At 38.8% G+C, this 16,473-nt stretch overlaps 1 protein-coding gene across 7 annotated transcripts in view; it reads left to right on the top strand.

Moving 5' to 3' along the window:
• The window catches only part of LOC126076929 (secretory immunoglobulin A-binding protein EsiB-like), a 48,426-nt gene that overhangs the window by 15,617 nt on the left and 16,336 nt on the right, over nucleotides 1-16,473 (top strand). For 2 of the 7 annotated variants that reach the window (XM_049885640.1, XM_049885639.1), the window contains one exon: nucleotides 1,953-2,050. The exons of the other annotated variants lie outside the window; for them this stretch is intronic. In XM_049885640.1, the coding sequence (XP_049741597.1) occupies nucleotides 2,036-2,050 (15 nt within the window). In that variant the 5' untranslated portion in view covers nucleotides 1,953-2,035. The remainder of the gene's footprint in view (nucleotides 1-1,952; nucleotides 2,051-16,473) is intronic. 7 annotated transcript variants of the gene reach the window in all.

Here is a 16,473-nt window from a genome sequence, read left to right as displayed (position 1 = left end):
AGAGGGATCCGAGGTAACGTCTGCCTAGTCCGCCATCTTGGCTCCGCCAAACAGTTTGTTTTTTTTTTAAAACATTTTCTGTATTTTACCTATTTAACATATGCATTGGAGCCCTAGTGATACACTAGTTAAGAGCTCAGCTGCTAACCAAAAGGTCAGGAGTTTGAATCCACCAGCCATTTCTTGGAAACCCTATGGGGCAGTTCTACTCTTTCCTATAGGGTCACTATGAGTCAGAATCAACTGCAAAGGGTTTGTTTGTTTTTCTTTGGGTAACCCATGTGTTAAAGGTATCTGTGTGGTGCAAACCATTTGTGCTCAGCTACTAACCTCAAGGTTGGCAGTTTGAACTCACCCAGTGGCACCACGGAAGAAAGGCCTGGTGACATGCTTCCATAAAGCACAAGCCAAGAAAACCCTATGGAAAAGTTCTACTTTGTAACACATGGTGTCTTCATGAGCTGGAATTGCCTCGACAGGGTTTTACATATATTTTCTCATTTAATCACTATAGTGGCCTAATGTGTTATCTAATCTATTTTATAAGGAGCCTCTGGGTGGCGCAAATGTTTAAGCACTCGACTACTAGCCAGAAGTTTGGTAGTTTCAATCTACCCAAAGATGCCTCAGAAGAAAGGTCTGATGACTAAGCTTCCCAAAGTTCGCAACCTTGAAAACCTTATAGAACAGTTGTACTCTGTACACATGGGGCACCATGAGTCGAAATTGGCTCAATAGTAACTAACAACAATAGCAACCTGTCCTACCTTTTTACTTGTTGTAGAATTTTTAGATGAGGAAACTGAGGCCCAGAAAGATAATGATTTGTTCAAGATCATAAAAGTCGTTAATAGAAAACTCAGGTGTTAAGCACAGATTTTCTGAGTTTATGAGGTGTTCTGAGGAATGCTGAGTGGAAAGTGCAGAATGAAAAGAGGAGTAGCTGACAACGACCGAGCGCTCACTGCATGGCAGGCACTGCTGAGTGCTTTGTTTATGTTATTTCATTTAATTTTCAAACCTACACTGTAGGGCTGTTATCATCCCCATTTTATATATGAGCTACAAGAAGCTCAGAGAGGTTAAGTAACTGAACCAAAGCCACACAGAAGCATATGTAGAACAAGAATCCAGGTCTGTCTGTCTGTCTGCTGCCTGTCATATGTGTTGACAATTCCATCATTATGTATGTGTTTCTTTCACTCTAATCCTATTTACTTGTCACTACCCCTGGGCTGTATTAAAATAGAGATCATAATAAATAACAGTTATTTTGAAGGGCCTACTATGTGGGGAGCCCTGGTGGTACAGTGGTTAAGTGCTCAGGCTGCTAACCAAAAGGCTGGCAGTTCGAATCCACCAGCTGCTCCTTGGAAATCCTATGGGGCAGTTCTACTCTGTCCTATAGTGTCGCTATGAGTCAGAATCAACTCGGGTTTGGTTTACTACGTATGGGGCGGGGGTGCGGTTCTTGGTATTGGAAACGGTTAACCTGCTCAGCTGCTAACCAAAAGGTGGGAGTTTCAAGTCCTCTCAGAGACGACTGAATAGAAAAGTCTGGCAATCTACTTCTGAAATTAGCCATTGAAAACCCTGTAGAGCACAGTTCTACTCTGAGACTTATGGGGTCACTGTGAGTCGGGGTTGACTCAAAGGCAACTGCTTTTACTATGCATGAGGTACAAACTAAATAATTTGTAGGAACTCTTTTCCCTCACTCCTTACAATAGTCTGAAAGGGAAAGTATTGTTACCCCATTTTACAAATGAGAAAACTGACCCTTGGAGATTAAATAATTTGATAAATTAGAAGTGGCAAAGTTGTTATTCCAGCTCAAATGTGTTTGGCTCCAAATTCTTTTCCTTATCATCTCCTTTTCCTTTCTTCCTTTTTTTTTTTTCCCCCCTTCTCTCTCCCCTTCTCACCACCTTTCTCTTTTATTCATCCTACAGCCTCCAAGATAACAATACGGGCTAATTTAGAGAGGGAGGCCTTTACATATGAGAGACAAGCAGGGCATTGGGGTTAAGAGGAGATGAAAAAAGGAAAGGTAAGCTCTTTTCTAATGTAATAGTATTTGGAAACAACCCAGGTATTTTGTTCTCTGAAGTTCCTTGATTCAGAAATTCCAACCAACAAACTTCTCTAGATGTTCCCCAGAAACTTTGGTGCCCTAATATACTCAAGTAGGGGGTCATATTATTGAGAGTTAAGTCTTACTTTGAACTCTATTCAACTATGTATATCAAAGTTTGGTGATTTATTTTGAAGCTAATGGCTGAGAATAAAACGTGCATTTAACTAAGTAATCATAAAATATGTATTTCAGAATACATAAAATAAGTGTTAGTGGTCGTTAATGATTTTGCTCACTTTTATATAAAAAAATGAAGAAAAAATTGGAACTGTCAATAATTTCATTCTACTTGGCTCAACAGTCAATGTCCATGGAAGCAACCATCAAGAAATCAAATAACTTATTGCATTGGACAAATCTGTTGCAAAAGGCCTCTTCAAAGTTTTAAAAAGAAAAGAAACCTGAGAGCTCAGATACTTGTTTATCTATAGCAGGAAACTGACGTGATTATGTCTAAGCCCCACTCTGAAGGACAACAGTGTAGCCCTGCATTCCATGCCTAGTTTGACAAGCTTCTTTTTAGGCATATCACGGATGCCAGATTCTTCTCTGTGCCTTGGGATCTAGAGGAAACAGAGCACTGTAATCTTGTTTGCTGACTGTTCTCTAGGCCAAAGCTCTCATGCTGGTATCAGTGGCGGAGCCTCTGGAAGAAATCCACTAGGCCGAATTAGATACCCTCCTCTCTACCTTGGAATTTTGTACGTTCTATCTTTTTTTTTATATATCTTTATTAAAGTGCTTATGATGCTGTTTTGCAATTTGCTTGTCTCTCTTTGCTCTACAACCTTGAAACCCTTGAAAACAAGGTCTAGGTCTTGTTTATCTTTGTAATCACAGAGTTTAGCACAGATTATATTCTCAAATTTATAGAATTAACCACATTCAGGAATGAAAATATTGAGTAATCAGACATATGTCCTAAACCAGAAATTATTCCAGTTTTTCTTTCTTTTTCTTTTTTTAATCACTAAGAACTCTTTTAAAAGTATTTTTCCCTTTAGTGAATTTTGTGTTTTGACAGGTTTCTATTTAAAATAACATGTCTTCTGATCAGTGTTTATATAAACATATACCACACTGATTGAAAACATTCCAGCCAAGAGTAAAAAAATGTGACATTTTGGTTAGCCTTAGCAATGCAATTGTGGTTAAATATTATTTTCATTTAACTACGTGAAACACTGAAATAACTTGGAACTTCCTGTTTTTATTCTTTAACATTTATTAATAAGATTTATCCATGTCGATATAGCTAACATGAATTCACTCTAGTTTAAAAATATGTATTAGAATTTTTCACTCCTTATACAGGTTTAGTGTTTACCTTTAGGAAAAGAAGGGGGAAGGGATGAAGGTGGGTGTGTTTTTATTTCTGAAATGCGTTACTTCTTTAAAAAAAAAATCTGGAGCAAATATGGCAAAATGTAAGCTTACTAAATATGGCTGGTGGTGCATGGTATCTAATTTCTGTACTTTGAAAATCTGATAATTTAAAAAAAGTTACAGCAGCTGATTTTGAACGGCTCTTTTAAGCAAACATACATCCACATAAAAGATCATTTAGTATATTACTCGTTAAAAAAGAATTCTGTGAGCTTCTGTTCTAAGATCCTAAGTTGAGAACATTCACGCTTAACTTTAGGAGCTCTGATGGTACAGTAGATAAGGGCTAAAGCCATCAGAGTATATATAGTATTCTAATTATAGACAACAGGTGAAAACAAATCAAGAGAGATCTGAGGCTCTCAAAAACTAAAATTTTGATATTTAAAGTTAAGGTTGCATCAAAGTTGATATAACCTAAACTACCACCTTTTCTCAAGTGATTTCAGTATGTTTAGTCTAGACATCTCAAAATTCCAGACACTTTTGTCTAACAGTCAGTTTTACAGTTATGCTTTGAGTCCAATATGATCGGAACCAATTCGTGAACTTCTGCATCCTGCCCCCCTCAACCCAACAAAACCTGGCCCTCTCATTCCAGAGACTGAAGTCATGCAAATCAGAAACCCAGGGCAACTTCTTGATCACCAACCCTCACAATATTAGCATTAAGTTCATTCCGTAGTTTCTTTATAAGTGTTTCTTTAAGATTGTGCCTACTTTGTGAAGATTATTTCATTATGGTTATTGTATCTTATATTTTATATATTTCAAGATGGTATTATTGTTAACCCATAAATCTGCTTAACCTGCTGTATATAACTGAAACACATCCAGTACGTGAAAATGAATGTCCCTGGCAAGCAAATGCTTTGCGCTTGGCTAGTAACCAAAAGGCTGGCAGTTCAAACCCACCCAGTGACACCACAGAAGAAAGAGGCTTCTGATCTGTTTCCATAAAGATTACAGCCGAGAAAACCCTACCTCACAGTTCTACTCTGTAACACATGGGGTCTCCTAAGTCATAAATCAACAACAAAAACAAAATAAACCATACTTTAGGTGAAAGTGCATGAGTGGAGGAGGGTTCCCTGGTCAACGTTGTAGAACTCCCACTCTTTCCTCAGGTTACCTCAACTTCCCTAAATGACACAGAACCACCTAACGTATGGATTAAGTGAGTTCCTGGGTTACATATTAGTAACGGTTTAAGTTTTTAAGATAACATGTTAATGTTGTTGTTAGCTGCTGTTGAGTTGTCTCCGACTCATTGCCACCTAATGACAACAGAACAAAATGTTGCCCGGTTCCAAACCGTCTTTATGATTGTTGGTATGCTTCAGTTCATTGTTGCAACCATTAAATAATTTGCGTGCCTACCAACCTAGGATGCTCATCTTCCAGCACTATATGGACAATATTCTGTAATAATCCATAGGGTTTTCTTTGGCTAATTTTCAGAAGTAAATCATCAGGCCTTTCTTTTTCACCTGTCTTAGACTGGAAGCTCTATTGAAATCTGTCCACCATGGGTGGCGACCCTACTGGTATTTGAAATGCTGGTGACATAATTTCTAGCATCATAGCAAAGTGTAAGCCACCACAGTATGACAAATTGACAGACGGTAGAAAATGTTAATAGAAGCTCAAATAAATACCTTTCCTTGCCCCACTGTAACATCTTGTATACTCCACTTTGGAAGCCTTAGCTTTATACTGTAACCGGAGTGATATTTTTGAAACTCAAAATGATCATGGTCCCTACCACTCCCTATCTCCCCTATCCTGCTTGCATTTATACTCCAGGGACATCTTATTGTTCTTTAAAATGGTCAAAAACTTTAATATGGTCTTCAAACAAAGCTTTTTATAATTTTGCCCCTACCTCCCTCTCCAGTTTCATCTTACCAAAACTTATCCTTACTCTTTGATACAAGGAATTGAAGACATGAACCACCCTATTACATGATTTCATATTTGTACTTATCATAGTTATAATTTTATTTGTGTATTTTATTATTTAGTATCTATCTTCCATACTGCAATCCGTATAATGATACACTGCTGTTTTTGTTCACCCTTGTATTTCTAATGTCTAGCATAAAGCCCAGCTCATTTTTTTTTTTTTTTGTAATGAACAAACAAACCCAAAGAAAAAGAAACTAAAGCATTCTATGAAAAGGTTGATTTTTACAAAAGACATCTGCCAATTAGCCCAGGTAAAAAAGTATGTGTGTAAAAAAATGGAATAAGTGTCAAGCAATAAACGAAAAATATAAGTAACGTCATTGATGCTCTTCATGTATCTCATTCTCTCCACTTCCCTCCCCCTCGCCCCTGACAACAGTTATTCCCAGCCTAGTAGATCGTATGATTGTCTGATTCAAAATGACCAATACCATGACAAATTGAAGAGGGATGGCTTTGTATTCATGATCTAAAAGAACATTTCAAGATTCATTCTGAACTACAATGGTCTCAGTGATAGGATAATATCCATACTCCTTCAAGGAAGATAAGTTAATACAACTATTATTCAACTTTATGCATCAACCACTAAAGCCAAAAATGAAAAAATTGAAGATTTTTAAACACTTCTGCAGTCTGAAATTGATCAATCATGCAATCAAGATGCGTGATAATTATAGCTGGTGATTGGAATGTGAAAGCTGGAAAATAAGAAAAAGGATTGGTAGCTGGAAAATATGGACTTGGTGATAGAAATGACACCAAGGTTGCATGATAGAATTTTGCAAGACTTTTTCATTGCAAACACTTTTTTTCAACAACATAAATTGTGACTATACACACTGACCTCCCTGGATGGAATACACAGGAATCAAATCAACTATATCTGTGTAAAGAGTTGATGGAGAAACTTAATATTATCAGTCAGAACAAGGCAAGGAGCCAACTGCAGCACAGACCATCAATTGCCCCTATGCAAGTTCAAGTTGAAGCTGAAGAAAATTAAAAGAAGTCCATGAGAGTCAAAGTACAACCTTGAGTATACCCGTTGCCCCAGAGTCAATTCTGACTCAGAGTGACCCTACAGGACAGAGTAGAACTGCCCCATAAGGTTTCTAAGGACTGGCTGTTGTATTCAAACAGCTGACCTTTTGGTTAGCAGTCTGAGCTCTTAACCACTGTGCCACCAGGGCTCCCAAATTTAGAGACCACCTCAAGAACAGATTTGATGCATTGAACACTAAAGATCTAAGACTAGATGAGTTGTAGGATGACTTCAAGGACACTGTATATGAAGAAAGCAAAAGTTTATAAACAGGAAAGAAAGAAAAGACCAAAATGGATGTAAGAAGAGATTCTGGAGCTTTCTTGTGAACGTAGGGTAGCTAAAGTGAATGGTAGAACTGATGAAGTAAAAGAGCAGAAGATTTCAAAGGGCAGCTGGAGAAGACACAGTTAAGTATTATATTGAAATGTGCAAAGACCTGGAGTTAGAAAACTAAAAGGGAAGAACACACTCAGCATTTCTCAAGCTGAAAGAACTGAAAACAAAAATTCAAGCCTCGAGTTGCAATACTGAAGGATTCTATGGGGAAAATACTGAACGACACAGGAAGCATCAAAAGAAGATAGAGGGAATGCAGAGTCACTGTACCAAAAAGAATTGGTCAGTGTTCAACCATTTCAGGAGGTAGCATATGATCAACAACTGATGGTATTGAAAGAAGTCCAAACTGCACTGAAGACATTGACAAAAAACAAGGCTCCAGAAATTGACAGAATACCAACTGAGATGTTTCAACAAATGGATGCAACACTGGAATCGTTCACCCATCTATGCCAAGAAATTTGGAAAACAGCTACTGGCCAGCTGACAAGAGGAGATTCATATTTGTGACCATTCCAAAGAAATGTGATCCAACAGAATGTGGAAATTATCAAACGATATCATTAGTATCACATATAAGTGAAATTTTGCTGAAGATAATTCAAAAGCTGCTCCAAGCAGTTCATCAACAGGTAACTGCCAGAAATTCAAGCTGGATTCAGAAGAGGACATGGAATAAGTGATATCATTGCTGAGGTCAGATAGATCTTGGCTGAAAGCAGAGAACACCAGAAAGATGCTTACCTGTGTTGACTATGCAAAAGCATTTGACTGTGGAGATTCATAAGAAATTATGTATAACATTGTGAAGAATGGGAATTGTGCTCATGTGGAAACTGTATATAGGCCAAGAGGCAGCTGTTTGAACAGAAAAAGGGGATACTGCATGGTTTAAAATCAGGAAAGATGTGCGTCAGGATTGTATCCTTTCACCATACTTATTCAGTCTGTATGCTGAGAAAATAATCCAAGAAGCTGGACTATATGAAGAAGAATGGGGCATTAAGATTGGAGGAAGACTCATTAACAACCTGTGATATGCAGATGACACAGCTTTGCTTGCTGAAATTGAAGAGGACTTGAAGCACTTACTGATGAAGATCAAAGACCACAGCCTTCAATATGGATTACACCTCAACATAAAGAAAACAAAAATCCTCACAACTAGACCAATGAGCAACATCATGATAAACGGAGAAAAGATTGAAGTTTGTCAAGGATTTCTTTTTTTTTTTTGGGATCTACAGCAGTCAAGAGCAGCAGTCAAGAAATCAAATGACATATTGCATTGACCAAATCTGCTGCAAAAGGCCCCTTCAAAGAGTTAAAAATCTGAGATGTCACTTTGAGGACTAAGGTGCACCTGACCCAAGCCATGATATTTTCAATTGCCTCATATGCATGTGAAAATTGGACAGTGAATAAGGAAGACTGAAGAAGAATTGACGCCCTTGAATTATGGTATTGGGGAAGAATATTGAATATACCACGGACTGCCAGAAAGGTGAGCAATTCTGTCTTGGAAGAAGTATAGACAGAATGCTCCTTAGAAGCGAGGATGGCTAGACATTGTCTTAAGTACTTTGGACATGTTATCAGGAAGGACATAAGCTTGGTAAAGTAGAGGGTCAGTGAAAAAGAGGAAGACCCTCAACAAGATGGATTGACACAGTCTTTGCAACAATGGGTTCAAACATAGCCACGATTGTAAGGATGACGTGGGACGGAAGAGGGATTCGTTCTGTTGTACACAGGGTTGCCTATGAGTCAGAACTGAATTGATGGCACCTAAAAACAAAAACAATGTCCTTGACATGATTTCCAGTCATGCCTAAAAACTCCAGGAAATACTTCCCCAACATATTTATTATCTCAGCAATATATGTGGATCAGGAATCCAGGATCAGCTTAGCTGAGAGCCTCTCTGGCTCAGAGTATCCTATCCATTGCCATCGAATCGATTCCAACTCATAGTGACCCTATAGGACAGGGTAGAACTGCTCCATAGGGTTTCCAAGGAGCGCCTCATGGATTCGAACTGCAGACCTTTATGGATAGCAGCCATAGCTCTTAACCACTATGCCACCAGGGTTTCCCAGAGTATCTTATAAGGCTGTAATCAAACTATCAGCCAGGGCTGCAGCCATCTCAAGACTCTTCCAGGTTCATTCATGTGGCTGTTGGCAGGCCGCATGTCTTTGCTGGCTACTGATTGGAGACATTCTTGTCACATGGCCCTTTCCATCGTTGTTGTTTGTTGCTGTTGAGTCAGTTTGAACTCATGGTGACCCTATGCGTGCAGAGTAGAACTGGTTCATAGGGTTTTCAAGGCTGTGATCTTTTGGAAGCAGATTACCAAGCCTATCTTCAGAGGCACCTCTGGGTGTGTTCTAACCTCCAACCTTTGGGCTTGTAGTCAAGTGTTTAACCATATGTGCCACCCAGGGACCTGTGCCCTCTTTATAAGTTTATTTAAAAACAGGGCAGCTTGCTTCTACGAGAGTAGGGTGTGATCAAGAGAAAGAGAATGAGAGAGAAAGTGAAAGTGTGCAAGGACAGGTGTTATGATCTTTTAATAATTGAATTTCAAAAGTGTCATCCATGGTCAGCTTCATGGGCATATAATTTATGTAGTTACACAAAACCCTGAACTTAGGAAGGTTTAATATTCTACTGTTGCCATCTTGAAATTCTTAAACAACTTTTTTGAACTAAGGGCCCTGAACTTTTGTTTTGCATTGGATCCCACAAATTATGTAGTTGGTTTTGGTGACATCCTATAACTCTTGTTTTATTCTATTGGTTAGAAGTGAGTCACTAGGTCCTGCCTAGGGGAGGGCTTACACAAGGCATAAATACCAGTAGGCAATGATCATTGGAAGCCATTTTAAAAGCTATCTACCATAGTCTGCTCTTTGGTTTCCAATGTTTCACATTGTTCCTGTATGCAAAATATACTTACCACCTCCCAAACTCCCCAGAAGTTTCATGCTATTACAGCATCACCACGAAGTTCAGAATTTTATCCTCTAAATCACGTCCAGGTGTGAACGAGGCTCCGTGGATATTGTTCTTTAAGTACAGCTCCTTGAATACAGTTTACCTGTAAACTTGTGAAATTAAATAGACAAGTTATCTGCCCCCTCATCTCCCCAAAATACAACGGTAGGCCAGGCATAGGAAAGCCGCCACAAGCATTCCTGTTCAAAAGGGGAAAACAAGGGACACAAAGAAGTCCCTGGTTCATAGCAATTTTGAAATCTAGCTGTGCAAAACCCCCATGTGTCTGTCAGTTTGTCGTACTGTGGGGGCTTGAGTGTTGCTGTGATGCTGGAAGCTATGCCACCGGTATTCAGATAACAGCAGGGTCACCCATGGAGGACAGGTTTCAGCTGAGCTTCCAGACTAAGACAGACGAGGAAGAAGGACCCGGCAGTCCACCTTTAAAAAGCATTAGCCAGTGAAAACATTATGAATAACAGGAGAACATTGTCTGATATAGTGCTGGAAGATGAGCCCCCCCCCCAGGTTGGAAGGCACTCAAAAGATGACTGGGGAAGAGCTGCCTCCTCAAAGTAGAGTCGACTTTAATGACGTGGATGCAGTCAAGCTTTCGGGATCTTCATTTGCTGATGTGGCAGGACTCAAAATGAGAAGAAACAGCTGCAAACATCAATTAATAATCAGAACATGGAATGTACAAGGTATGAATCTAGGAAAATTGGAAATCATCACAAATGAAATGGAATGCATAAACATCGGTATCCTAGGCATTAGTGAGCTGAAATGGACTGGTATTGGCCATTTCGAATCAGACAATCATATAGTCTACTATGCCAGGAATGACAACTTGAAGAGGAATGGTGTTGCATTTATCATCAAAATGAACATTTCAAGATCTATCCTGAAGTACAACACTGTCAGTGATAGGATAATGTCCATAAGCCTACAAGGAAGGCCAGTTAATACGACTATTATTCAAATTTATGTACCAACCATTAGGGGCAAAGATAAAGAAAGGTGATCCAATCGAATGTGGAAATTATAGAACAATATCATTAATATCACATGCAAGCAAAATTTTGCTGAAGATCAAAAAAGGCTGCAGCAGTATATCGACAGGGAACTGCCAGAAATTTAGGCCAGTTTCAGAAGAGGACGTGGAACCAGGGATATCATTGCTGATGTCGGATGGATCCTGGCTGAAAGTAGAGAATACCAGAAGGATGTTTACCTGTGTTTTATTGACTATGCAAAGGCATTCGACTGTGTGGATCAATAACAAACTATGGATAACATTGAGAAGAATGGGAATTCCAGAACACTTAATTGTGCTCTCGAGGAGTCTTTACATAGATCAAGAGGCAGTTGTTTGGACAGAACAAGGGGATACTGATTGGTTTAAAGTCAGGAAAGGTGTGCGTCAGGGTTGTATTTTTTCACCATACCTATTTAATCTGTTTGCTGGGCAAATAATCCGAGAAGCTGGACTATATGAAGAAGAACGGGGCATTAAGATTGGAGGAAGACTCATTTACAACCTGCGTTATGCAGATGACACAACCTTGCTTGCTGAAAGTGAAGAGGACTTGAAGCACTTACTAATGAAGATCAAAGACCTCAGCTTTCAGTATGGATTGCACCTCAACATAAAGGAAACAAAAATCCTCACAACTAGACCAATGAGCAACATCATGATAAGTGGAGAAAAGATTGAAGTTGTCAAGGATTTCATTATACTTGAATCCACAATCAACAGCCATGGAAGCAGCAGTCAAGAAATCAAAAGATGCATTGCACTGGGTAAATCTGCTGCAAAGGACCTCTTCAAAGTGTTGAAGAGCAAAGACGTCAACCTAAAGACTAAGGTGTGCATGACCCAAGCCATGGTATTTTCAATCGCATCATGTGCACGTGAAAGCTGGGCAATGAATAAGGAAGACTGAAGAAGAGTTGATGCCTTTGAATTGTGGTGTTGGCAAAGAATATTGAATATACCATGGACTGCCAGAAGAACAAACAAATCTGTCTTGGAATAAGTGTGGCCAGAATGGTCCTTAGAGGCAAGGATGGTGAGTCTGGGTCTTAAATACTTTGGACGTGTTGTCAGGAGGGATCAGTCCCTGGAGAAGGACATCATGCTTGGCAGAGTACAGGGTCAGCAGAAAAGAGGAAGCCCCTCAATGAGGTGGATTGACACAGTGGCTGTGACAATGAGCTCAAGCATAACAACGATTGTAAGGATGGCACAAGACTGGGCAGTGTTTCGTTCTGTTGTGCGTAGGGTCGCTATGATTCGGAACCTACTCGACGGCACCTAACAACAACGACAACAGCTGTGCGAATGTTGGAATTTCATCGATTAGGTCTCAAGGCCTGAGAAGAATTCTTCCAGGCCCTCGGCTCCCCCCTCTGGCTTCCTGGTTCCATTCTTTTGATTCATCTTTCTTTTTTTCATGAAAGTTAGGATGTGTTTGCTGCTGATGGGTTTTCTTAATCAGCTTCCAGTCAGTTGAATTTTTTTTTTTTTTGGTGTTTTGAAATTAATTTTTAATTTTATATTACAGTTAAAGCTATTTATTTATTTATTTATTGTGCTTTAGGTGAATGTTTACAGCTCCAGTTAATTTCTTGTACAAAAATGTGTACACATGCTGTTATGTGACCCTGGTTGCAATCCCTATAACGGACAGCACACTCCCCCTTTCCACACTGGGTTCCCTGTGTCCATTCAACCAGCTTCTATCCCTTTCTGCCTTGTGATCCCACCTCTGGAGAGGAGCTGCCCATTTATTTTTGTATATCTACTTGAACTAAGAAGCACACTCTTCACAAGTATTATTTTATATTTTATAGTCCAGTCTAATCTTTCTCTGAAGACTTGGCTTCGGGAATGGTTTAATTCTGGGTTTACAGAGAGTCTGGGGGCTATGTCTTCTGGGGTTCCTCTAGTCTCAGTTGGACCATTAAGTCTGGTCTTTTTACATGAATTTGAATTCTGTACCACACTTTTCTCCTGCTCTGTAAGGAACTCTCTGTTGTGTTCCCTGTCAAGACGGTCATTGGTGGTAACCTGGCACCATCTAGTTCTTCTGGTCTCAGGCTGATGGAGTCTGGTTTATGAGGCTCTTTTGTCTCTTGGGCTAATATTTTTCTTGTGTCTTTGATTGTCTTCATTTTTCTTTGCTCCAGATGGGATGGGACCAAGTGATACATCTTAGATGGTCACTCGCAAACTTTTAAGACCCTGGATACCGCTCACCAAAGTGGGGTGCAGAACATTTTCCTAATAAACTTTGTCATGCCAATTGACCTAGATATCCCCTGAATCCATGGTCCCCAGACCCCTGCCTCTGCTACCCTGTCCCTCAAAGTGTTTGGTTGTGTTCAGGAAACATTTTAGCTTTTGGTTTAGTTCAGTTTGCTGACTTCTCCTGTATTGTGTGTTGTCCTTCCCTTCACCTAAGATAATTCTTGTCTACTATCTAGTTAGTGAATTCCCCTCTCCCTCCCTCCCACCCTCATAACCATCAAAGAATGTTTTCTTCTGTGTTTAAACATTTCTTGAGTTCTTTTAATAGTGGTCTCATACAATATTTGTCTTTTTGCCACTGACTATTTTCACTCAGCATAATGCCTTCCAGATTCATCCATGTCGTGAGATGTTTTGCAGATTGATCATTGTTCTTTATTGTTGCATAGTATTCCCTTGTGTGTATATACCATAATTTGCTTATCCATTCACCTGTTGATGGGCACCTAGGTTGTTACCATCTTTTTGCTATCATGAACAGTGTGGCAGTGAACATGAGTATGCATATATCTATTAGTGTGATGGCTCTTATTTCTCTAGGATATATTCCAAGGAGTGGAATTGCTGGATTGTATCGTACTTCTATTTCTAGCTTTTTAAGGAAGTGCCAAATAGATTTTCAAATTTTACATTCCCACCAGCAGTGTATGTGTTCCAGTGTCTCCACGACCTCTCCAACATTTATTATTTTGTGTTTTTTGGACTAATGCTAGCCTTGTTAGGATGAGATGGTATCTCATTGTAGTTTTGATTTGCGTTTCTCCAACGGCTAATGATCCTTGTATATCTGTTAGCTGCCTGAATATCTTGTTTAGTGAAGTGCCTGTTCATATCCTTTGCCCATTTTTTAATTGGGTTATTTCTCTTTTTGTTGTTGAGGGTTTGGAGTATCTTGTAGATTTTAGAGATTAGACTCTGATTGGATACGTCATAGCCAAATTTTTTTTCCCAGTCTGTAGGCTGTCTTTTTACTCTTTTTGGTGAAGCCTTTGGGTGAGCATAAGTGTTTGATTTTTAGCAGCTCCCAGTTATCTAGTTTCTCTTCTGGTGTTTGTGCATTGTTAGTTATATTTCATATTCTCTTTATGTGATGCATTAGGGCTCCTAGTGTTGTCCCTATTTTTTCTTCCATGATCTGTATCATTTTAGATTTATGTTTAGACCTTTGATCCATTTTGACTTAGTTTTTGTACATGGTGTGAGGTATGGGTCTTGTTTCATTTTTTTTGCAGATGGATAACCACTTATGCCAGCACCATTTGTTAAAGAGACTGCCTTTTCCCCATTTAATGGACTTTGGGTCTGTGTCAAATATCAGCTGCTTGTAGGTTGATGAATTTGAGTCTGGAATCTTAATTCTTTTCCTTTGGTCAGTGTATCTGTTGTACCAGTGCTAGGCTGTTTTGACTACTGTGGCAGATAGTAGGTTCTAAAATCAGGTAGTGTGAGGCCGCCCACTTTGTTCTTCTTCAGTAATGCTTTACTTACCTGGGGCCTCTTTCCTTTTCATATGAAGTTGGTGATTTGTCTCTCCATCTCATTAAAAAATGTCATTGGAATTTGGATCTGGATTGCATTGTATCTGGAGATCACTTTGTGTAGAACTGACATTTTCACAATATTGAGTCTTCATATCCATGAGCATGGAATGTTTTTCCACTTATGTAGGTCTCTTTTGGTTTCTTGCAATAGTGTCTTGCAGATTTCTTTTATAGGTCTTTTACATCTCTGGTTGGATTTATTCTTCAGTATTTATCTTCTAGGGGGCTGTTGTAAATGGTATTGATTTGGTGATTTCCTCTTCGAAGTTCTCTTTGTTCGTGTAGAGGAATCCAACTAATTTTTGTATGTTTATCTTGTATCCTGATACTTTGCTGAAATCTTCTATTAGTTCCAGTAGTTATAAGATCATATGATCTGCAAATAGGGATACTTTTACTTCTTCCTTACCAATTTGGGTACCCTTTATTGCTTTTTCTTGCCTTATTCCTCTGGGTAGGACCTCCAGCATGATGTTGAATAAGAATGGTGATAAAGGGCATCCTTGTCTGGTTCCCATTTTCAAGGGGAATGCTTTCAGACTCTCTCCATTTAGGATGATGTTGGCTATTGGCTTTGTATAAGTGCCCTTTATTATGCTGGGAAATTTTCCTTCTATTCCTATTTTGCTGAGAGTTTTTATCATGAATGGGTGTTGGACTTTGTCAAATGCCTTTCTGCATCAATTGATAAGATCATGTGGTTCTTATCTTTTGTTTTATTTATGTGATGGATTACACCGATTCTTTTTCTAATATTGAATAGTCCCTGCATACCTGGTATGAATCGCACTTGGTCGTGGTGAATTATTTTTTTGATATGTTGTTGAATTCTATTGGCTAGAATTTTGTTGAGAATTTTTGCATCTGTGTTCATGAGGGATATCGGTCTGTAATTTTGTTTTTTTGTAGTGTCTTTACCCGGTTTTGGTATCAGGTTATGCTGGCTTCATAGAGTGAGTTTGGGAGTATTCCATCCTTTTCTATGCTTTGAAATACCTTTAGTAGTACTGGTGTAAACTCTTCTCCGAAAGTTTCGTAGAATTCACCAATGAAGGTGTCAAGGCCAGGGCTTTTTTGTTGTTGTTGGGAGTTTTTTAATTACGTCTTCAATTTCTTGTTTTGTTACAGGTTTATTTAGTTTTTATATCTTGGTTTGTGTTAGTTTATGTAGGTAGTGTGTTTCTAGAAATTTGTCTGTTTCCTCTAGGTTTTCATGTTTGTTGGAGTATAATTTTTCATAGTATTGTGTTATAATCCTTTTAGTTTCAGTTGTGACTGTTGTGATATCACCCATCTCATTTCTTATTCTGGTTATTTGCTTCCTCTCCTGTTTTTCTTTTGTCGGTTTGGCCGGTGGTTTATCAGTTTTGTTGATCTTTTCAGAGAACCACATTTTGGTCTTGTTAACTCTTTCGATTGTCTGTCTATTCTTTCATTTATTTTGGCTCTAATTTTCATTATTTCCTTTCTTCTGGTGTCCACAGAGTTCTTTTGCTGCTCTCTTTCTGTTTGTTCAAGTTGTAGGGTTAATGTTTTGATTTTGGCCTTTTCTTCTCTTTCAATGTGTGCATTTATTGCTAAAAACTGACCTCTAAGCATTGCTTTTGCTCTGTCCCAAAGGTTCTCGTAGGATGTGTTTTCATTCTCATTTGATTCTGTGAATTTCTTTATTCTGTATTTGATTTCTTCTATAACCCAGTAGTTTTTGAGCAAGGTTTTCTTCAATTTCCATGTATTTGAC

Source organism: Elephas maximus, chromosome 5 (genome assembly GCF_024166365.1).
Source record: "Elephas maximus indicus isolate mEleMax1 chromosome 5, mEleMax1 primary haplotype, whole genome shotgun sequence".
Classification (NCBI taxonomy): domain Eukaryota; kingdom Metazoa; phylum Chordata; class Mammalia; order Proboscidea; family Elephantidae; genus Elephas; species Elephas maximus.
Note: the sequence above shows the minus strand (reverse complement) of the source record. Positions and strands in the feature narration are given on the sequence as shown.